Source organism: Solea solea, chromosome 7, assembly GCF_958295425.1.
Source record: "Solea solea chromosome 7, fSolSol10.1, whole genome shotgun sequence".
NCBI lineage: Eukaryota > Metazoa > Chordata > Actinopteri > Pleuronectiformes > Soleidae > Solea > Solea solea.
In genome coordinates, this window is record NC_081140.1 from 18,623,846 (window position 1) to 18,648,870 (window position 25,025).

At 40.2% G+C, this 25,025-nt stretch overlaps 3 protein-coding genes across 6 annotated transcripts; 1 reads left to right on the forward strand and 2 right to left on the reverse strand.

Annotated features, from left to right (window-relative positions):
• Positions 1 to 107: 107 nt before the first annotated feature.
• masp1 (MBL associated serine protease 1) lies at positions 108 to 8,407 on the reverse strand. 3 transcript variants are annotated; one of them, XM_058633052.1, is made up of 13 exons: positions 8,321 to 8,407; positions 7,252 to 7,454; positions 5,674 to 5,851; positions 5,449 to 5,580; positions 4,688 to 4,884; positions 4,462 to 4,609; positions 4,255 to 4,373; positions 3,706 to 3,784; positions 2,153 to 2,287; positions 1,908 to 1,982; positions 1,544 to 1,791; positions 1,287 to 1,475; positions 108 to 1,066 (listed from the first exon to the last, which is right to left on the reverse strand). In XM_058633052.1, the coding sequence occupies exons 2-13, from the start codon at positions 7,342 to 7,344 to the stop codon at positions 632 to 634; spliced, it is 2,028 nt and encodes a 675-aa protein (XP_058489035.1). In that variant the 5' UTR covers positions 7,345 to 7,454; positions 8,321 to 8,407; the 3' UTR covers positions 108 to 631. The 3 variants fall into 3 exon arrangements, with proteins under 3 accessions (XP_058489035.1, XP_058489034.1, XP_058489037.1); XM_058633051.1 differs by having other exon boundaries at positions 7,232 to 7,454; XM_058633054.1 differs by lacking the exons at positions 108 to 1,066; positions 1,287 to 1,475; positions 1,544 to 1,791; positions 1,908 to 1,982; positions 2,153 to 2,287 and adding an exon at positions 3,334 to 3,594 and having other exon boundaries at positions 7,232 to 7,454.
• A 1,160-nt stretch (positions 8,408 to 9,567) lies between these two features.
• On the forward strand, positions 9,568 to 22,155 carry clrn1 (clarin 1). Its single transcript, XM_058633138.1, has 3 exons — positions 9,568 to 10,324; positions 21,379 to 21,558; positions 21,672 to 22,155. Exons 1-3 carry the CDS (start codon positions 10,069 to 10,071, stop codon positions 21,935 to 21,937), a joined length of 702 nt encoding a protein of 233 aa, XP_058489121.1. The 5' UTR covers positions 9,568 to 10,068; the 3' UTR covers positions 21,938 to 22,155.
• Positions 22,156 to 22,199: 44 nt separating this feature from the next.
• Positions 22,200 to 24,780, reverse strand: tsen34 (TSEN34 tRNA splicing endonuclease subunit). Of its 2 annotated transcripts, none has more exons than XM_058633136.1 (5): positions 24,211 to 24,780; positions 23,849 to 24,120; positions 23,385 to 23,526; positions 23,039 to 23,317; positions 22,200 to 22,931 (listed from the first exon to the last, which is right to left on the reverse strand). In XM_058633136.1, the coding sequence occupies exons 1-5, from the start codon at positions 24,215 to 24,217 to the stop codon at positions 22,744 to 22,746; spliced, it is 888 nt and encodes a 295-aa protein (XP_058489119.1). In that variant the 5' UTR covers positions 24,218 to 24,780; the 3' UTR covers positions 22,200 to 22,743. The 2 variants fall into 2 exon arrangements, with proteins under 2 accessions (XP_058489119.1, XP_058489120.1); XM_058633137.1 differs by having other exon boundaries at positions 24,203 to 24,779.
• Between the last annotated feature and the right edge of the window lie 245 nt (positions 24,781 to 25,025).

A 25,025-nucleotide genomic window follows, 5' to 3' on the forward strand; every position in this document is an offset into this window, starting at 1 on the left:
TTCTGTGAAATATCATCATGAAAAACTTTATTGTGATATCATGGTGGAGTATTGTGTTATAATCTTAAACTCATACTGCCCACCGTCTACTGAACAGTCCCCCCCCCCCCCCCCAGGTCTTTCGCTGTGCATGTGACCTTGTGATTGACATGTGAAATGAACATATTTGACATGTGATGTGATCATGTCAATGAATAACTCTCAGTTTTGCAAACGTGTTTATTTTGATGAATAAAGGAGTGTAAAATAAACCCAACAGTCCATAAATGTAACACGAGACGAAAACATTTTTAAGTCTTTTAAAAATACAGTGGAGTGTTGATGATTAATAGATAATAGATAATAAAGAAAACGTACGTACAAAAAAGTTTTAAGGCAATGTTTTGATGTTTACACCCCCTGCAGGCTGCCACAGTCATCCGCTGTATTTATTGTTAGGAGACATGATGATTGTCGGCATCTAATCATACCTAGTCACATGTCATCATATCTCTTAATACATCCTCATGTCTCCTGATCTTCTAGTTCACACTAGTTTAGTTCAGGCTGCTTACAAAAAGGAGAATGTCAGAGAGAAATTAGGTGAGGACATGTATGTGTCCTCATATGTGTCTCACCACCAGGGGGCAGTCTAAACGTGTTCCTGTATCCACTCCACATATTTAGCCACTCGAGTGTAGACACCATACACTCGCTGACTCCCACACTCCTCTGGGCCGCCCCAGGACACCAGCCCAAACACCACCCACCTCCGGGTGACCTGGTTCTCCATGACAAACGCCCCCCCGCTGTCACCCAGGCAGGTGTCTCGCCCCCCCTCAAAGAACCCAGCGCAGAACATGTTGTCTGTGATGTTGTAGCTGATGGAGCGCGAGGCGTAGCTGGCGCGACACTCGTCCTGGGAAACTACCGGCAGTTTCACATACTGCAGGAGGTCAGAGGTCACTCCAGGGTCAGCCATCAGAGTGGGGTTAGAGGTCAGCGAGGATGAGGAGGCATTGAGGTTGGCGATTCCCCAACCAGCAACAACTCCCAGGGAGTTAGGAGGGGGTGAGGAGTGGTCAGGCTACAATGAGGAGGAGTAAAGTTTGATTAAATGATTATGGTTCACTTTTCATCTGAATATGACCTTAACCTTTAAAAACACCAAGACACTTCCTTAATTATGTAGATTTTCCAAAACATCATCAGTTTTAAAAACATTCCGATTTTCTTAAAATGTTCACAAAATGTCGAGATTCTGTTAACATGTCTGTCCCTCGTGTTCTGTGGACAGTATGACTCACCTTGTTGTCAGGGGACGGCAGACACACGGGGCGGGTGACGTTGTTAAACTCCACCCTCTTGCTGAGCCTCAGGAGGGCGATATCGTTGTTGTAGTTGTTGGGTTGGAAGTCTGGATGAAGGATGACCTCGTCCACTGAGCGACTCACGGCCTGATGTTTGTCTCGGGTGTCATGGAGACCGAAGTAGACCTAAAAGATGAAGAGAGTCATCATCCCCATCACACGTTTATAATTTCCAACATTTTTCCTTCTCTGACCTTCACATGCTCAGGTGCCACGGGGACAACACTGGCGTCCCTCCTCTGGGACCTGAGGACATGGGCGGCGGTGAGGACCCAGGACTCAGACAGCAGCGCCCCAGATCCGAACCAGCGGTCTTCTGGAACCCGGGATTGGTCCTCCACACTGAGCAGTACGTGCCAGGGGAAGAGGCCTGGCTCTGCACTCCGCCCACCCACGATACGCTTCACCTGAGCCGGGAGAGTGCGTGATGGATGTCCACAGGCTGGAGGGACACATGGAGAGGACAGTCTGTGTCCACAGGTCATTTTGAATTATTTGTCACGATTATGTCCAACATGAAGGACAAAAGATAGAGACACAGAGGAGACAGACGGGTACCTAGAAGACAATTTGGCAGTTTTTTTCCGGCTTCTGAATTTGTCCATTCTCCATTCTGTCCACAGGTGTAAGAAGCTATGACACAGATGCACACAAATGTTTTTGTCTTTTCTCCATACTTTTTACAAAGGCTAAATTCAAGCACACAGGTTTACCGACACAAAAGAATGATTAGGACACATGTCATAAATTGATGTGTGATATCATTTACCTCTATCATTAATGACAAGTACTCATGTTCTTACTGTTGCGGTTGCTCGGGTCAAACGTGCCCTCTCTGCAGATGTAAGTGAAATTTGATCCAAACAGGGTGCTGTTGTCATGGTTACCAAACACCATGTCAGCCATGTCGACCACCTTTGGACTCCCACAATCCACCGCTGCGACACAGAGAAACCGTCAGCCGAGACAAAGAGCTTTCAGGACTATGATGAAGATGAGGTGTTTATACTCTTCATCTCGGCACATGAAACACATTCATGTTTGTAAATCCATGTGTAGACGCTGCAGCAACTAAATAACAACGATAATAATCATAAAAATAATAATAATGCCCTCCATTTATCCAGGCAAAATCTTCATATCATAAAAAAAGACGGTGTAATGAGTGACGCAGCTACTGGGTTATTGTAATGACACGTTGACTGACACTGAGAAGGTCAAAAGGTTAGCGACGGATAGTTTAAGCAAGTCTGGTCATCTTCCTTCTCTACAGCGCTCCCCCTACAGTTTCATAGTCTGTCCATTTATCGTCTACTTCATTCTCACTGTGGTAAAAACTCAGCATGCTTCTGTGTTTTTAAATTCTCGCCATTCTAAAAAAGCCGGTCCGTTGTTTACTCATGTGTTGGCCCTCGCTCGGTCAGACAGTTGTTTTCTCTTCCTCGCTTCCTCTGACAACAGTTTTCTCTGCTTCTTTTTCACCAGCTCTGCCATGATAAACTTCTAAAACAGGCCTGGCCAACCCGTGGCTCCAGAGCCTAGTTTCATGTGGCTCTTACGTTCATATCAAATGATGTGTTTGTGGGATTTTTTTTTCATGATTTTCTTTGTGTGTGTGAGGGAGAGAGAAAGACAAAGAGAAATTGAGCGGAAGGGATGGGGGGATGTTCATGTGTGCCCGTGTGTATGATGTGGCTCTTTGCAGTAACACTGTAAAAAATCTGGATCTTATAGCCGGTATCAAGGCTAGAGTGTGTGTGTGTGTGTGTGTGTGTGTCCTCCTGATCTTGCAAGGCTGGTTTTCTGCTAACAGACGGTACAGGGGAGTGGTGACGGTCCCCAAACTCCCCACAACAAGACATTTAACCATCACAATGAAGCTGAAGCTGTTAATTCAGGATAAAATCCTGCATAGTTCTGCTTTAATGTTAGCAGTGTGAGAAAGAAAGAAAACTTCATGAATTAGCAGAATGGTTGTCAACTCTTATTTAGGTTGATTGATTTTATAACTGTTTTACATTATTATTGTAGCAGTTATGAGCTTTATATACAAACCATCTGCACCTAAGAAAATCTTTATGGACTACAGTCGATTAAAATAAAAACTGACATGTGCTGAGAGCATTAAAACTTTTTTTTTATGAAAAATTGTTTGTGAGACGTCTCAAACAGAGTGTGGCCGCAGCAGGGACCTGTCTCTAATCTAGAGCGGACACATGTCTTCCCCTCCTCGTCCTCCCTGTTTCTACAGAGACAAAAACAGAGACAGTTTCAGTGGGTGCAGGACGGACGGACTGACCACGATCCCAACTGTGTGTGTGAACCTGTCATTCAGAGGACACTGGGGGACACTTACTGTGACACTGAGGAGGACGGCTGCTCCAGGAGCCATCAGAACCACAGTCCACCTGGAAATGGTCTAGGTACTGTGCATCCTGAAAGAAAGAGACACTGTCTCTAACGTGTCCGTTGTTGGACGTGTATCAAATGAACCAGAGGACATTCTTGTCTCAAACGTTATGATTTCACACAGTATGTGCTGCTAGTCTTCACCACTAGGGGGTGACAAAGGGAGGTTTGTGACAGATTTTGGAGGTTGATGCCAGCTCTCTATGTCCACTGTTATGTGCCATGTCCACTCATCTATATTTCCTCTATATGGGAACATCTTTTACAAAATTGACATCATGTTGTATTGGAGAAGACCTAAAACTAGTAATAGAGACCATTACGTCCACTGCTGACATTATAATCAAGTGAGTTAATACTGAGCTTCACTTTTCAAACCCATTGATTTTTTTTATTTATGTGTGTGTTCTGTGCCTTCTGTTACTCTGCAGTGGTCACCTGAGTGCTCGAAGAGAGAAGACAACACCTGGAGGTCAGATAGTGAACATCGTCTCACCTTCAGCAGTTTGTATCCAGGCTTACACGTGAACACAATGTAGTCTTTGAAGGAATAATCTGATTGGATGGGATTTATCAGGGCATTGGACGGGATCTCAGGTACAGGACACTGACTTCCTGTTAGGACAAAATAATGCAACAAACAGTGCATTTAAGACATTATATATAACCCTTGGCTATAAAACAGTATAAATAGGAGTATAACCTATGACTGTATACGTCATCCTCCAGCCCAGGTTTTCTCCCGAGTTGTCGCTGTGGAAGACGAGAGTGACGACATTACTCTCCGTTTCAATGACTCCTGGTGATTTATCTCCACAGAACGGACCAAACTCAGTGCTGCCCCCTGTGATCTGACACAAACACACACCGATGGTTGGTAAGGAGTGCAGATTGTGTGTGTGTGTGTGTGTGTGTTTTTTTTCTGCCACCTTGATGTAGTCATAGGGACACCTGGCGTCCGGGTGGTCCTCTATGTCGAAGCTGGGGTCAAACTGGAGGCGGAGCTTGAAGCCGGGCTCCACCTCAATACGATATGAGCAGTCCGAGCTCTTTGGATATGGAGCGGGGAAATCGACACTGGTGAGAACACCTGAGCGTTCCCTGAACACACTGTCACTACACTCCACTGAACACAGAGACAGAGAGACATAGTGACAGAGAGAGAGAGGATTTTCCAGAGTGAAATCCATGTTTTGGTCTGTCTTTTTTGCTGTCAGGTGTAATGATCTGACCACTCAAAGCTGCTTTTAGTTTTTGTCATTCACCCATTCACACCAATTGTGTGTGTGTGGGCGTGCGTGTGTGTATACGTCCACAAATGTAAACTTTCACCACCAATCAGTAGCTGTTATCAGTCAGACAGGGGTTAGATTCCAGACACTGAACAGACACACAAAACACTGGATCAGCTGCTGGAATTCTATTCTGCTGTTAAACAGTTCACATGTTTAAGCTCATTATGTTGGATAAGCTCTGACACACAGTGAACAGGTCAAACAACAGTGACTGATGGAAATATCACTGACAACCTGCTAACTAACTGACTGACTGATTGTAAAAGTGTAAACTGCTGAAAGCATAGGGACGACTGCTAGTTCTGCAGTGATTGTAGTAATTGTACTGAGTTGCATTACAGCAGCAGCAGCAGCAGCAACTGAGGCTCATTGGTAATGTAATTGTTTGGACTCACCTCTGCAGGTGTGGTTGTCGGTGTGCAACAGGTAACCATAGCGACAGGAGCAATAGTATCCCCCAATGTAGTTGTGACAGTAGTGATCACAGAGCAGATCTTCGTCGCTGCGGTCGCTGCACTCGTCCACATCTGAGAGTGAAAGACACAGGAAGTGGTGAAAGCACCTGAACAGGTGATCACATGGAAACATCACAGTTGTGTGTGTGTGACATTAATCCTCACCCTCTGCGCTGTAGTGGGCCACAAACCCGGCGTGTCTCTGCTCGTTGGAGAAGTCGGAGGAGAAGATGACGCTCAGTGAGTTTCTGGGCGAGGAGATGACCTGCTGAGCGGGCACCGCCTCTGTGTCCGTCTCCTCCTTGCCACAGAATAGTGCCAGCACCTCCCCCTCCGCCTCCGCCTACATTTACACAAAACACACAACAGCTCAGGAACTAGAAGAAGAAGAACAAACCAAAATTTAAAACAACTCTTACACGAAACAGCGTCATGTTTCCACGCAGCAGTCAAAGGTACATTCACTTACACCAGAGGTCTGTAACCTTTAGGATGAAAAGAGCCCAAAGAAGAGCCCAAAGAAGATAATAACACGTATAAATGTTTTTATACAGATATACTTTAAATGTAAAAGAACCATTTACAAAATTAAACAAACTACAAAAAGAAAATTGTTGACATTAAATGTCATTTTCATTGCCGTTTATACCCAACCTCTTATCAAGTGGAGAAAAAAATAAAAAACGCAAAAGTGACGTCACTTCCTGTTTGCAGATGAACCAGGGTTTCTCAGTTAACCACCACTGCATCGCCGTGACACTGAAACTTTGTCAGAGGTTCTGAATGAAGCTCAGCAGCCGCTGCTTTCTAATGGAGGTTTATTTTGGAATCCATACCAGTACCTTTTGGGCAATCAATAGTAATACAAAAAAATGTAATTATCCATAACATGTTATATTAGGCTAGATTGTACCCTGTGGTATAAGGGGCCCCCTAACATTGTTTTGAATGATATTAGCTATCAATAACCACATAGCTCCACCAGAAAGCAGACCCTGTTTTATCTCCATCAGGCTGCGGTCTTATCTGCTGTTCAGCACAGTTTACACTGAGAGTCAATGACCAGCAGGTCTCTCTCTCTCGCTCTCTCTTTTACACACAATCTTGCCTTAAGCCTAACATGAAGCTGAAAAAAGAATCTACGTCCACCCCCCACCCACCACACAAACACACACACACGTATTTGTTATGTCAGTCTGTAGGATCTTCTTTGGCATAAACACTGACCTTGTCAGGACCAGTGGTCCTCATAGAGACCCAAATCTGATCCTAACGAGGCAGAACCTCACCTCTGAGGAACTGGTTAAGTTTAGGACTATGATTTGAATTGTGGTTTGTTTAGGCATTAACTGGCTACTGTCACTGAGGGTGTGGGGTATCAGTTCTGGAGTCTTGAGAGGTCTGGATCCATGAGAGTCAGTGGTCTCTTATGGTTTGGTTTCTCAGCAGATCTCTGTTCTCAGGATGTCTGTGGTCTATCAGGGTCTGGACTCTCTGGAGGTCTCTGTTCTCAGGAGGTGGTTTGTGGTTTATCAGGGTCTGGTGTCTCTTAAGGTCTGGACTCTCTGGAGGTCAGGTAGTGTTTGTTTGCACTGATGTAACATTTTTATAAAACTGAAAGTGTGACGTCAGACAGATATGTCCTACTTTTATGAACAGGACACTGAAAGAGACATGAATCACAAAGAGGACAAACCCTTCCCATGATGCCCTGGGCTCTCACCTTGACAAAGTCGTACTCACACAGGTAGGACGGCTCCAGGTCAAAGTGGCTGAAGTAGAGTCTGATGCGGAATCCTTGGGGAACACTGATATTCCAGCGCAGCTCCGTCTCATTGGGATACGGCTCTGGGAAGTTTGGTGACTGGAAGCCTCCGTACATTTGTGACGGAGACAGAATCTGAGCCTTGACCACAAACGCAACGAGGAACGAGACGAGAAGACACCTGAAGGAACGCACAGGCTTGATGTAACTACTATCAGAGAGACACACACTCTGCTGACATATGAGTGAAGCCAGAGTAACATTAGGGGTGAGTGATGTCAATGACATAACACTGGTTATTATGATAACCAAAAAGTGTAATATCACAATATTTTGGAAGAGTATTAGAGCCACATGCAAAAAAAAACCCAGCATGAATTCTGAAGACTTTTTTCTCAGAATTTCTCAGAAATCTGAGATTAAAGTCAGACACGGTCAGAAAAAGTCTGAATGCTGACTTTTTTCCTCAGAATTATCACTTTAATAACAGAATTATTATTTTTTTCCTCAGAATTATTACTTTAATGACAGAATTCTGACTTTTTTCTCAGAATTAGGACTTTAATCTAAGAATTATGACTGTAATCTCAGAATTACGACTTTTTCAGAATTATGACTTTAATATCAGAACATGACCTTTTTCTCAGAATTCGCTTTCTGCCTTTAATCTCGGAATTATGACATTTTGCTCAACCATTTTCTTTAAAAAAAAAAAATTAATAATTTTTACATGTGGCCCTCATACTCTTCCGTACAATGTACAATAATGAAACATCAGAAAACTTCAGAATAACGTTAGTAAATGACACATGAATGAAACATCATAACAACGTTAATAAATAAGTAAAACGTGAGTAAAACATCAACGATAACATTAAAATAACGTCGGAACTACAAAGCTGCAGTAAAATCATAATAATATCACGAGAAAAACATCAATGAACCTTCAGATTAATAAACTAATAAACTTTCACCTGTTTTCCTTTCAGGTGAAAACAAACTATTATTTTTTCAAGAATAGACTGAAGCCGCTCTCTGTTCACTCACCTCATGACGGCTCCGTCTCCTACTGCGGTCAAATTAGCTGCACGATCACGGCTTGTTCAATGTCCGACCCATCGTTCTTAACTACCGCGGTCTCATTTAGGGACCGTCAACAAATGACCGTTTAAATGCTAATATTTACATTAAAAAAAAAATATATATATATATATATATATGAGTTGTGTTAAAATGGAATAAAAAGAGGCGTATCCTGATTAGGCAGTGTAGTACTAAGGTCCTGCACTGATTTGGAGTCATTAGGTCACATGACCTGGAAGCTATTGAGCCTCAAACTATCAGAGTGGTTCAAGTGCTTCAAGTTTCACATCATTAGGTCACATGACCTGGAAAAATATGTGTGAAGTATTAAAATGTAATAAAAAGAACCATCATGAGCCATGAGAATTGAAGTGCTATGTTCTGTGGTACCCAGCCCGGCTGAAAACTGCCTGAAACTGCTACCCTTTAGTTTTCAACATAAACATGAAAACTAAAACATGAAATTCAGCATGAAAACATGAACATTTAATTTCAAACGTATGATCCAGTTTTCTGGACGTATGATTTAGTTTTTACTGCAAACCTGACACTGCGGTCACCTGTGCTCACCGTGTTCATGAAACTGCGGGTGTTCACGCCTGAAACTGCTACCCTTCAGTTTTCAGCATGAACATGAACATGAAATTTGAACGTGAAAACATGAACATGAAATTTCAACATGAACATGAAACGATGATCCAGTTTCAGGCACCAGCAGCCGGAAACTGTGGCCTCCTGAAACTATGGGCGTTCATGAAACTGTGCAGTTCCAAAAAAGTCTTAGTCATAGTTGAGTCATAATCAACCTTTCTCCAAATCAGTGCATGACAATCGTACTACACTGCCTAATCAGGACACACCCCTTTTTCATTCCATTTAAATACTTCTCATATTTTTTAGGATTTTTTTTAATGTAAATATTAGCCTTTTAGCTCAATAGCTTCCAGGTCATGTGAGCTAATGACTCCAAATCAGTGCAGGGCCATAATACTACACTGGTTGATCAGGACACATCACTTTTTATTCAATTTTAATACTTCTCCTATTTATTATTCATTTTTTTATGTAAATATTAGCATTTAAGATGTAATTTGTTGATGGTCCCTAAATGAAACCGCGGTAGTTAAGAGCGATGGGTTGGACACTGAACAAGCCGTGATCGTGCAGCTATCACTGAGTGGAAACGGAGGGTGCCGCTAGATCTGGAGCAAATGCCTCTCTCTCTCTCTCTCTCTCTCTCTCTCTCTCTCTCTCGCGACTCCGCTGTCCACGTGTGACGTCATAACGTCAGGTCCGCTGACATTTACAGCCAGCAGGAGGCGCCAACTGACAACCGTGTGTGTGTGTGTGCGCGTGTGTGGAAAACAAGGGCTAAATGCGGAGGTCAAATTCACTATCACTGACTAACTGAAGCATGAAGATACCCTAACCCAATTAAATGTCTAACATAGTTCATTTCCTAGACCCTTACTGTAAATTAGCTGATGTTCAGTCACGCCTCTTTCCCTCCCTTCGCCTCTGTAATTTGACCCTGGTTGCCGTGGTGACCGGACCTGCCAGTTCACATGAGCGGCACGACTTTAATGATCCGGTTTAACGGAGCTTCGCTCGTTTAATCTCAGGAGGTGGTGGGGGTAAAGGGTAAGGAGCGACTCCTCCTCCTTCTCCCCGGCTCCTGCCTCCCTCCGTCGGTTCCTCGGTCCACTAACACCATGATGCCGTCTCTGCAGAAGCGTCTCCTCTTCTCCACCTGCGGCCTCCTCGGCTTCTGCTGCGCGCTCTCGGCCGCGGTGGCCTGCGCGCTGCCGCTGTGGGTCAGGGGGACCGTGCTGTGCCGGACCGGGGCTGAGCTGGTGAACGCCTCCGGACCCGAACTGGACAAGTTCGTTGGTGAACTGAGTTACGGCCTGTTTCACGGTCAAAGGGTGAAGCAATGCGGGCTTGGCGGGAGGGCGTCCCGCTTCTCATGTGAGTTCCACAGTTGTTCATGCAGTCACTGTGACAGTACTCAGTAGTACTACAATACTTAAAAACATCACTTTTACTGAGAAAAACTATTGATCGTTAAAGAGGTGGAAACATTTAAAAATGTATCAGTCGATCAACAGAAACATCATCAATTTTAATGAACCAGCTTTTTCTTCAGCTTCATCCTGCTGGAACATCATGTCCATGTTTATCATGTCCTCTGTCCAGTGACTGAGTAAAGGACAAGATCTGAGCGCTGAGATCATAAATCCAGTTCCAGATTAGGCATGGGATAATATAGTAACATTTTCTGTCACAATTATTGCAATTCCCAATAATATTGCAATAATAAGAATATGCTTTATAGTACTTATTTTGAGAGTTATTTGTTGAACTGTAATTGAACAGGGCCTTCTGTCCTCCTGTCCGTGTATTTGTATCAGTATTAAGCTTTCAAAAAATGTGTACAATTATGAACAAATGTTACAAAAGGTTACTAACATTACAAAAACAATACTCACCTTACCGATAGGTGTTCCGAAATGTTTGTATTGCCTTGAAAGTGTTCCAAATGTTCCAAAAAGAGAAACAGATTTTTTTATCTTTATTTATTTTTGCACAATGGTATATGAGTATGCAAAAATACAACCACGTTTTGGACGACATACTAACCAATGACTTTTTTGTCACATTTTGAGCGACATACTAAATTTTGACCTTTTTGACCCATTTTGGGCGACATACTAACCAATGACTTTTGTCACATTTTGGACGACATACTAACCTATGACTTTTTTGCCACATTTTTGACGACATACTAACCTATGACCTTTTTGACACATTTTGAACGACATACTAAAGTATGACCTTTTTGTCACATTTTGAGCGACATACTAAAGTATGACCTTTTTGTCACATTTTGGACGACATACTAACCTATGACTTTTTTGTCACATTTTGGACGACATACTAACCTATGACTTTTTTGCCACATTTTTGACGACATACTTACCTATGACGTTTTTGTCACATTTTGAACGACATACTAACCTATGACCTTTTTGACACATTTTGAACGACATACTAACCTATGACTTTTTTGTCACGTTTTGGACGACATACTAAAGTATGACTTTTTTGTCACATTTTGAACGACATACTAAAGTATGACTGTTTTATCACATTTTGGACGACATACTAACCTTTGACTTTTTTGTCACATTTTGGACGACACACTAACCTTTGACCTTTTTGCCACATTTTTGAGGACATACTAACCTATGACTTTTTTGTCACATTTTGGACGACATACTATACTATGACTTTTTTGTCACATTTTGGACGACATACTTAAGTATGACTTTTTTGTCACATTTTGGACGACATACTTTACTATGACCTTTTTGTCACATTTTGGACGACATACTAACCTTTGACTTTTTTGTCACATTTTGGACGACACACTAACCTTTGACTTTTTTGCCACATTTTTGAGGACATACTAACCTATGACCTTTTTGACACATTTTGGGCGACATACTAACCTATGACTTTTTTGTCACATTTTGGACGACATACTATACTATGACTTTTTTGTCACATTTTGGACGACATACTATACTATGACTTTTTTGTCACATTTTGGAAGACATACTAAAGTATGACCTTTTTGAGACATTTTGGGCGACATACTAACCTATGACTTTTTTGTCACATTTTGGACGACATACTAACCTATGATGTTTTTGTCACATTTTGGACGACATACTAAAGTATGACTTTTTTGTCACATTTTGGACGACATACTTACCTATGACGTTTTTGTCACATTTTGAACGACATACTAACCTATGACTTTTTTTTGTCACATTTTGGACGACATACTAACCTATGACTTTTTTGCCACATTTTTGACGACATACTAACCTATGACCTTTTTGAGACATTTTGGGCGACATACTAACCTATGACTTTTTTGTCACATTTTGGACGACATACTTACCTATGACGTTTTTGTCATATTTTGGACGACATACTTACCCATGACTTTTTTGTCACATTTTGGACGACATACTAACCTATGACTTTTTTGTCACATTTTGGACGACATACTAACCTATGAAGTTTTTGTCACATTTTGGACGACATACTAAAGTATGACTTTTTTATCACATTTTGGACGACATACAAAAGTATGACTTTTTTGCCACATTTTTGACGACATACTAACCTATGACTTTTTTTGACACATTTTGGGCGACATACTAACCTATGAAGTTTTTGTCACATTTTGGACGACATACAAAAGTATGACTTTTTTGTCACATTTTGGACGACATACTAACCTATGACTTTTTGTCACATTTTGGACGACATACTAACCTATGACTTTTTTGTCACATTTTGGACGACATACTAACCTATGACTTTTTTGTCACATTTTGGACGACATACTTACCTATGACTTTTTTTGTCACATTTGGACGACATACTAAAGTATGACTTTTTTGTCACATTTTGGACGACATACTAACCTATGACTTTTTTGCCACATTTTTGACGACATACTAACCTATGACCTTTTTGACACATTTTGAACGACATACTAACCTATGACTTTTTTGTCACATTTTGAGCAACATACTAAAGTATGACCTTTTTGTCACATTTTGGACGACATACTAACCTATGACTTTTTTGTCACATTTTGGACGACATACTAACCTATGACTTTTTTGTCACATTTTGGACGACATACTTACCTATGACGTTTTTGTCACATTTTGAACGACATACTAACCTATGACCTTTTTGACACATTTTGAACGACATACTAAAGTATGACTTTTTTGTCACATTTTGAACGACATACTAAAGTATGACTGTTTTGTCACATTTTAGACGACATGCTAAAGTTTGACTTTTTTGTCACATTTTGAGCAACATACTAAATTTTGACCTTTTTGACACATTTTGGGCGACATACTAACCTATGACTTTTGTCACATTTTGGACGACATACTTACCTATGACGTTTTTGTCACATTTTGGACGACATACTAACCTATGACTTTTTTCTCACATTTTGGACGACATACAAAAGTATGACATTTTTGTCACATTTTGGACGACATACTAACCTATGACTTTTTGTCACATTTTGGACCACATACTAACCTATGACTTTTTTGTCACATTTTGGACGACATACAAAAGTATGACTTTTTTGCCACATTTTTGACGACATACTAACCTATGACTTTTTTTGACACATTTTGGGTGACATACTAACCTATGAAGTTTTTGTCACATTTTGGACGACATGCTAAAGTATGACTTTTTTGTCACATTTTGGACGACATACTAACCTATGACTTTTTTGTCACGTTTTGGACGACATACTAAAGTATGACTTTTTTGTCACGTTTTGGACGACATACTAAAGTATGACTTTTTTGTCACATTTTAGACGACATACTAACCTATGACTTTTTTGCCACATTTTTGACGACATACTAACCTATGACCTTTTTGACACATTTTGAACGACATACTAACCTATGACCTTTTTGTCACATTTTGGACGACATACTAACCTATGACTTTTTTGTCACATTTTGGACGACATACAAAAGTATGACTTTTTTATCACATTTTGGACGACATACTAACCTTTGACTTTTTTGTCACATTTTGGACGACACACTAACCTTTGACTTTTTTGCCACATTTTTGAGGACATACTAACCTATGACCTTTTTGACACATTTTGGGCGACATACTAACCTATGACTTTTTTGTCACATTTTGGACGACATACTATACTATGACTTTTTTGTCACATTTTGGAAGACATACTAAAGTATAACTTTTTTGCCACATTTTTGACGACATACTAACCTATGACCTTTTGAGACATTTTGGGCGACATACTAACCTATGACTTTTTTGTCACATTTTGGACGACATACTAACCTATGATGTTTTGTCACATTTTAGACGACACACTAACCTATGACTTTTTTGTCACATTTTGAGCAACATACTAAATTTTGACCTTTTTGTCACATTTTGGACGACATACTAACCTATGACTTTTTTGTCACATTTTGGACGACATACTAACCTATGACTTTTTTGTCACATTTTGGACGACATACTAACCTATGACTTTTTTGCCACATTTTTGACGACATACTAACCTATGACCTTTTTGAGACATTTTGGGCGACATACTAACCTATGACTTTTTTGTCACATTTTTGACGACATACTAACCTATGACCTTTTTGAGACATTTTGGGCGACATACTAACCTATGACTTTTTTGTCACATTTTGGACGACATACTAACCTATGATGTTTTGTCACATTTTAGACGACACACTAACCTATGACTTTTTTGTCACATTTTGAGCAACATACTAAATTTTGACCTTTTTGTCACATTTTGGACGACATACTAACCTATGACTTTTTTTTGTCACATTTTGGACGACATACTAACCTATGACTTTTTTTGTCACATTTTGGACGACATCATTAAGTATGACTTTTTTGTCACATTTTGTACGACACACTAACCTATGACTTTTTTGTCACATTTTGGACGACATACTAAAGTATGACTTTTTTGTCACATTTTGGACGACATACTAACCTATGACTTTTTTGTCACATTTTGGACGACATACTAACCTATGACTTTTTTGTCACATTTTGGACGACATACTAACCTATGACTTTTTTGCCACATTTTTGACGACATACTAACTATGACCTTTTTGAGACATTTTGGGCGACATACTAACCTATGACTTTTTTGTCACATTTTGGACGACATACTTACCTATGACGTTTTTGTCATATTTTGGACGACATACTTACCCATGACTTTTTTGTCACATTTTGGACGACATACTAACCTATGACTTTTTTGTCACATTTTGGACGACTTACAAAAGTATGACTTTTTTGTCACATTTTGGACGACATACTAACCTATGACTTTTTGTCACATTTTGGACGACATACAAAAGTATGACTTTTTGTCACATTTTGGACGACATACTAACCTATGACTTTTTTGTCACATTTTGGACGACATACTAACCTATGACTTTTTTGTCACATTTTGGACGACATACTAACCTATGACTTTTTTGCCACATTTTTGACGACATACTAACCTATGACCTTTTTGACACATTTTGAACGACATACTAACCTATGACTTTTTTGTCACATTTTGAGCAACATACTAAAGTATGACCTTTTTGTCACATTTTGGACGACATACTAACCTATGACTTTTTTGTCACATTTTGGACGACATACTAACCTATGACTTTTTTGTCACATTTTGGACGACATACTAACCTATGACTTTTTTGTCACATTTTGGACGACATACTAACCTATGACTTTTTTGTCACATTTTGGACGACATACTAACCTATGACTTTTTTTTGTCACATTTTGGACGACATACTAACCTATGACTTTTTTTGTCACATTTTGGACGACATCATTAAGTATGACTTTTTTGTCACATTTTGTACGACACACTAACCTATGACTTTTTTGTCACATTTTGGACGACATACTAAAGTATGACTTTTTTGTCACATTTTGGACGACATACTAACCTATGACTTTTTTGTCACATTTTGGACGACATACTAACCTATGACTTTTTTGTCACATTTTGGACGACATACTAACCTATGACTTTTTTGCCACATTTTTGACGACATACTTACCTATGACTTTTTTGTCACATTTTGGACGACATACTAAAGTATGACTTTTTTGTCACATTTTGGACGACATACTAACCTATGACTTTTTTGTCACATTTTGGACGACATACTAACCTATGACTTTTTTGTCACATTTTGGACGACATACTAACCTATGACTTTTTTGCCACATTTTTGACGACATACTAACCTATGACCTTTTTGAGACATTTTGGGCGACATACTAACCTATGACTTTTTTGTCACATTTTGGACGACATACTTACCTATGACGTTTTTGTCATATTTTGGACGACATACTTACCCATGACTTTTTTGTCACATTTTGGACGACATACTAACCTATGACTTTTTTGTCACATTTTGGACGACATACAAAAGTATGACATTTTTGTCACATTTTGGACGACATACTAACCTATGACTTTTTGTCACATTTTGGACCACATACAAAAGTATGACTTTTTGTCACATTTTGGACGACATACTAACCTATGACTTTTTTGTCACATTTTGGACGACATACTAACCTATGACTTTTTTGTCACATTTTGGACGACATACTAACCTATGACTTTTTTGCCACATTTTTGACGACATACTAACCTATGACCTTTTTGACACATTTTGAACGACATACTAACCTATGACTTTTTTGTCACATTTTGAGCAACATACTAAAGTATGACCTTTTTGTCACATTTTGGACGACATACTAACCTATGACTTTTTTGTCACATTTTGGACGACATACTAACCTATGACTTTTTTGTCACATTTTGGACGACATACTAACCTATGACTTTTTTGTCACATTTTGGACGACATACTAACCTATGACTTTTTTGTCACATTTTGGACGACATACTAACCTATGACTTTTTTTTGTCACATTTTGGACGACATACTAACCTATGACTTTTTTTGTCACATTTTGGACGACATCATTAAGTATGACTTTTTTGTCACATTTTGTACGACACACTAACCTATGACTTTTTTGTCACATTTTGGACGACATACTAAAGTATGACTTTTTTGTCACATTTTGGACGACATACTAACCTATGACTTTTTTGTCACATTTTGGACGACATACTAACCTATGACTTTTTTGTCACATTTTGGACGACATACTAACCTATGACTTTTTTGCCACATTTTTGACGACATACTAACCTATGACCTTTTTGAGACATTTTGGGCGACATACTAACCTATGACTTTTTTGTCACATTTTGGACGACATACTTACCTATGACGTTTTTGTCATATTTTGGACGACATACTTACCCATGACTTTTTTGTCACATTTTGGACGACATACTAACCTATGACTTTTTTGTCACATTTTGGACGACATACTAACCTATGAAGTTTTTGTCACATTTTGGACGACATACAAAAGTATGACTTTTTTGTCACATTTTGGACGACATACTAACCTATGACTTTTTGTCACATTTTGGACGACATACAAAAGTATGACTTTTTTGTCACATTTTGGACGACATACTAACCTATGACTTTTTGTCACATTTTGGACGACATACTAACCTATGACTTTTTTGTCACATTTTGGACGACATACTAACCTATGACTTTTTTGTCACATTTTGGACGACATACTAACCTATGACTTTTTTGCCACATTTTTGACGACATACTAACCTATGACCTTTTTGACACATTTTGAACGACATACTTACCTATGACTTTTTTGTCACATTTTGAGCAACATACTAAAGTATGACCTTTTTGTCACATTTTGGACGACATACTAACCTATGACTTTTTTGTCACATTTTGGACGACATACTAACCTATGACTTTTTTGTCACATTTTGGACGACATACTAACCTATGACTTTTTTGTCACATTTTGGACGACATACTTAAGTATGACTTTTTTGTCACATTTTGGACGACATACTTTACTATGACCTTTTTGTCACATTTTGGACGACATACTTTACTATGACCTTTTTGTCACATTTTGGACGACATACTTACCTATGACTTTTTTGTCACATTTTGGACCTATGACTTTTTTGTCACATTTTGGACGACATACTAACCTATGAAGTTTTTGTCACATTTTGGACGACATACAAAAGTATGACTTTTTTGCCACATTTTTGACGACATACTAACCTATGACTTTTTTTGACACATTTTGGGCGACATACTAACCTATGAAGTTTTTGTCACATTTTGGACGACATACAAAAGTATGACTTTTTTTGTCACATTTTGGACGACATACTAACCTATGACTTTTTGTCACATTTTGGACGACATACAAAAGTATGACTTTTTTGTCACATTTTGGACGACATACTAACCTATGACTTTTTGTCACATTTTGGACGACATACTAACCTATGACTTTTTGTCACATTTTGGACGACATACAAAAGTATGACTTTTTTGTCACATTTTGGACGACATACTAACCTATGACTTTTTTGTCACATTTTGGACGACATACTAACCTATGACTTTTTTGTCACATTTTGGACGACATACTTACCTATGACTTTTTTGTCACATTTTGGACGACATACTAACCTATGACTTTTTTGTCACATTTTGGACGACATACTAACCTATGACTTTTTGTCACATTTTGGACGACATACTTACCTATGACTTTTTTGTCACATTTTGGACGACATACTAACCTATGACTTTTTTGTCACATTTTGGACGACATACCTACCTATGACTTTTTTGTCACATTTGGACGACATACTAACCTATGACTTTTTTGCCACATTTTGAACAACATACTAACCTATGACTTTTTTGTCACATTTTGAGCAACATACTAAAGTATGACCTTTTTGTCACATTTTGGACGACATACTAACCTATGACTTTTTTGTCACATTTTGGACGACATACTAACCTATGACTTTTTTGTCACATTTTGGACGACATACTAACCTATGACTTTTTTGTCACATTTTGGACGACATACTAACCTAAGACTTTTTTTGTCACATCTTGGACGACATCATTAAGTACGACTTTTTTGTCACATTTTGAGCAACATACTAAAGTATGACCTTTTTGTCACATTTTTGACGACATACTAACCTATGACCTTTTTGACACATTTTGAACGACATACTAACCTATGACTTTTTTGTCACATTTTGGACGACATACTTACCTATGACTTTTTTGTCACATTTTGGACGACATACTAACCTATGACTTTTTTGTCACATTTTGGACGACATACTAACCTATGACTTTTTGTCACATTTTGGACGACATACTTACCTATGACTTTTTTGTCACATTTTGGACGACATACTAACCTATGACTTTTTTGTCACATTTTGGACGACATACCTACCTATGACTTTTTTGTCACATTTGGACGACATACTAACCTATGACTTTTTTGTCACATTTTGAACAACATACTAACCTATGACTTTTTTGTCACATTTTGAGCAACATACTAAAGTATGACCTTTTTGTCACATTTTGGACGACATACTAACCTATGACTTTTTTGTCACATTTTGGACGACATACTAACCTATGACTTTTTTGTCACATTTTGGACGACATACTAACCTATGACTTTTTTGTCACATTTTGGACGACATACTAACCTAAGACTTTTTTTGTCACATCTTGGACGACATCATTAAGTACGACTTTTTTGTCACATTTTGAGCAACATACTAAAGTATGACCTTTTTGTCACATTTTTGACGACATACTAACCTATGACCTTTTTGACACATTTTGAACGACATACTAACCTATGACTTTTTTCTCACATTTTGGACGACATACTTACCTATGACGTTTTTGTCACATTTTGAACGACATACTAACCTATGACTTTTTTGTCACATTTTGGACGACATAATAACCTATGACTTTTTTGTCACATTTTGGACGACATACTAACCTATGACTTTTTTTGTCACATTTTGGACGACATACTAACCTATGACTTTTTTGTCACATTTTGGACGACATACTAACCTATGACTTTTTTCTCACATTTTGGACGACATACTAACCTATGACTTTTTTCTCACATTTTGGACGACATACTAACCTATGACTTTTTGTCACATTTTGGACCACATACTAACCTATGACTTTTTTGTCACATTTTGGACGACATACTAAAGTATGACTTTTTTGTCACATTTTAGATGACATGCTAAAGTATGACCTTTTTGTCACATTTTGAACGACATACTAACCTATGACCTTTTTGTCACATTTTGGACGACACGCTAACCTATGACCTTTTTGTCACATTTTGGACGACATACTAACCTGAGACTTTTTTGTCACATTTTGAACGACATACTTACCTATGACTTTTTTGTCACATTTTGGGACGACACACTAACCTATGACTTTTTTGTCACATTTTGGACGACATACTAACCTATGATTTTTTGTCACATTTTGGACGACATACTAACCTATGACTGTTTTGTCACATTTCGGACACCTTAATATACGTATCGTTATGTGCCCAAGCACTCCTGATATATCATCTTATTGAATATTGGTAAAAAGTCTAATTCTGAAATTATTTACCCCAGAAAATGTTACAAAATGTTATAAAATACTTACATTACAAAAACAACACAAAAAATTATCCACTTGTAAATACAAAAACATATTACAAACTATATATTATTCAAACAAAAACAAAAAACAATAATCTTTCAAAATATCACTATAAATCAGTATGGGTTCCCTAATGACTGGAATGATCCCTGCTCCCCCTTGTAGCAGCTCAAATTAAATCATTAGGACTGTATGTTGACCGCATTTATAAAAAGCAATTTTCATTGCTCTTGGTTATCTTGATAATGGAAATCCATCAAGATCAACTTATTGAGTACTTGAGTACTATGTGATAAATAATAATAATGTCCCATCTTTTGTCCAGATCTTAGTCCAGGACTCTGAGTCTGCTGTCTTTTGTTGCCTCCTCACTAATGAGGTTTCTGCCTGACTGGAACTAATGAGAGAACACAGGAGCTCTGTCCCTGTGAAGACACTGTAAAATGATTTCAGTTTCCTGTTGGAAAACGCTTTCGAGCAGTAAAATAAAGCAATGAACATATTCTTAAGGTATCATAGACTTAAACTCATGTATATTTTATGAGGTGAGCCCTTTTAAGTGGCTAAAATCCCGGTGTCCCAGCTGACAGCCATATTTTCACTCAAAGCAAGCCTCTGTGTCTTCCAGCTTCCTCTATACGTCCTTACTGCTTCCTCTTCTCTTCCTGTCAGTTTTCCCAGACCTCGTGGGTGGTTTCCCCGTCGGCCTCCACGTGACCGTCGTCGTCTTCTGTGGCACCGTGATACTCTTCTCCTCTGTGGCGACAGGCTTCTTCTTCTTCAACGCCTTTGGCCACCCCTACGAGACGCTGCAAGGCCCCATGGGACTTTACTTGTGGAGCTTCATCTGCTGTAAGGAAACACTTGATCCCACCTGTTCACTACGGATGTAACAACAACAAAATCTCAGGATATGATAGAATAAGAGTCACGTCCATGATATTTGATCTGCCCCTGTCCCACAGGTGTATGTAGCTGTCTGGTGATGATTCTGTTTTCATCCGAGGTGAAGCTCCATCGTCTCTCAGAGAGCATTGCCAATTTCAACGAGGTCAACTTCATGTTCCAGACGCACACAGAGCGCTATGATCGCTGCTTCTGGCTCTTCCTCATCATCTTCCTCCTCCAAGGACTCAACATCCTGCTGATCCGCCTGACAGGTATTCACTTCCCCTTCAGGGAGAACAAGGAGGCAGAGCTTAGTGGGGGTGCCATCGACCTCTTGTACTGAAGTGGATCAGTGGAACCACGAAACTTGTTGCCACAGCAACTTGGTAGGCCTTAAACTGCGCAGAGCCCTGACCCCACAACTGTGAGGCCCAAATCTCTGATCCATAACCCCAGCGCACGACCCCCCCTCTAATCCCCTGACCTCCAGACACCTGGAACTCTGAACCAGAACCAAGAAGTGAACCCACACCAAACTTTTTTTTTTTTTTTTTCTTAAATGTTACCAATTATTATATACATTATGGATGAAATAAATCACTCAATTTCAACTTTGACTTTGTTTATTGTGTTGTTTCACTCATTGTTGAATGAATGAATGAATGAATGAATGATTTATACACTATAGCAAAAAAAACAGTAAATCTCAGACTTGACTTGTCCATGTTTACGCTTCAAATATGACAATATCAAGTTAATTCCATTAACATGTGTTTTTAATAATGAAATGAATAAACCATATGTTAAATATAACAGTCTACATTTGGATAAAGGGATGCTTATATTGTTTTAAGTTTCATGGTTTTGAGACACCCAATCATGACATTCTTCTGTCCTCGGGTGGACAAATGTGAAGTGTACCCTCTGCTGGACACACTTATGTCTCCACTTCTTCTCTGATCCTGTCCTGCAAAACCTGGCTCCAGATCTGGAGTGTGGACAAAGAGGTAGGACTTTGTTCCAGACATAGACCAGCAAGCGACCCTGGTCCAAGTCATTTTTGTCTCCTCTTACAGTTTGTACCATTAACCACTGAGGACAAGCAAGATAGGTGGACAGGTCAGGACCTCAGTGTCCAGCTCCGTGTCTTCACACCATCCCACTCCACTGCAGCGACGTGTACAGCACTGTACCGTCCGTCGCTGCAGAGCACAGTAGCACCGTCTTTTTCACGTTAGAGCCCAGACGCGCCACAGCGAGGACATCCAGCAGACACACAGATTCGTCCAGGGACAGACAGACGGCGATGAAGTGGGCATGGAAACGAAGAGGATCACCTGAGGACAGACAACAAGAAAACACCACAAAAGGTCCACAAATGAGAGGTGAGGTGAAGCATCCAATTATGTCAACATGGACAAAATTAAAAACCCTGTTAGCTTACCTGGGTAAACAAGGAAGTCTCCTCCAAACTTCCCTGCTGATGTCAGGTAGAAGCCCCGTCCCCTCAGGTCCCTGAACACCTGATACCTGACATCACAACGCGGGTTGTCCTGTTTCCTGATTGGCCAATTGGCCTGCAGGAAGGCCCGGTCCTCATGGCAGTAAGTTAGCCCCACCCTCGCTGTGCTCAGCTGGACCGCAAGCGCAGACCGAGGGAAAGTAAAGCTGCAGTCCAGGGCCTCCAGGCGGCGCTGCAGGGCCTCGTCGGAGGTCTGGGGGTCTGAAGCAGAACATCAGATTACAGGTGACAAGTCAGGTCGTGGCACAGTCGTGGCACTGTCTCTCACCTGTGTGTGATGAGGTCATCGCCCGGAGCAGTGCAGACTTCCTGTCCTCCAGTGCGAGAACCCTCTGCTCCTCATAACTCTGCTGCTGCTCTGCCTCATAGTGCTTTACACACTGATGAACATCCGCCCCTTCTACAGCACACTGGAGACAAATCAGACAACAAATTCACCTGGTTAACTGCAGGTTAACTCACCTAGATAGTGGCACGTTAACTCAACTGGCTTGGGGAAGGTTAAATAACTGGTTCGTGCCTAGTGGTGCGTTAATTGATATGGTTAGTGGTTGGCAGCAGGTTAATTCACCTGGTTAGTGGCAGGTTAACTAACCTGGTTGATGATTTGCAGCAGGTTGACTGGCCTGGTTAACAGCAGTTTGACACAATCCGATTCTGCACTTAAAGGGAATTTCCCCTTAACTTAAAGTGCCGAATCGGACGTATCCGATTAGTAGCAGGTTAACTCACGTGTTTAGCAGTAGTAGGTAGTGCAGCAGCGGCACAGCGCTCAGTCAGCAGACGCTCCTCTTCTGGCAGCAGCAGCAGTGGTCGTCCCATTCGTCCATTCTGCCGCGGTGTCCTGGGCAGAGACCCCAGTAGAGCACCCACCAGACCCTGAGACCGGAACCACTTCAGGTCCTCGATCCTCCACAGCAGGGGGGAGGAGTCACACCAACTGAGACCAACAGCATCAGGCGTGGAATTCTCCTCCTCCATCACCAGATCCTGGTTACCAGACACTAAACAGATTGATCCCCTATCATTAAATATGTGATTTGATGACACATTAAGATATTTAGTTTTTGTTTGTTCACAACTTACGCCTTTACCTGCCATCGACGCAGGTGCCGCTCCCTCTTGTGCGCTACGACTGAAGAGCAAACTGATCCCGATGTAGTTTGAACCTGATTAGTCTGACGATTTCAACCAACACCAAATAAAATCGTCAGCACAACCACGTTCACACGAGTCCTCACTTCGTGGTTCTGTGTTTCCGCACGTGGTCGCTGCGACAGTTTGTTATCAACACCGTCAGAGTACGAATATTGCACCAGTCTGAAAGAAAGTCAAGAGCTCCGCCCACTTCAACCGCCCCTGTAATAAAAACGAGCATACACACCATGGACGCGTTAGAAGAACTGGATAGAGCACCACCCCCTCTGTCAGCTGTGTACGAGCACAGCAAAGCGCGGTCATGTGGTATCTCGGGAACGTCGCTACTGTTAGGGAACCTTACGATATGAAAACTCTATGAGAAATGTGAATACATGAATGCAATGATGGGATTTCTTTTACAATTTTTAAAATATTACGACAGGTTTTAGTTATTTCGTCGCTCATCAGCATTTATTTTCAAACGTATTATCGATGCATTAACGGGCTGCTGTGTGGATTCATTGAGGAGCGGAAACTGACATCATCGTGAACACGGGGCGGAGGCTGTGTGCCGGAAGTGACGTACTGAGGGCCGTAGTGCGCAGGCCCAATGACTTGAATAATATAGTAGTCGAAGCTTACGAAATATAGCCTTTACCGTGACATATTTTTACTTATTATATGGCCGTACCGGGTCATCTTGGCCTTAACCCTAACCTCACTTCTTTTCCATGCCTAACCCTAAACCCCGGGGTTCTCTTTTCCCAAA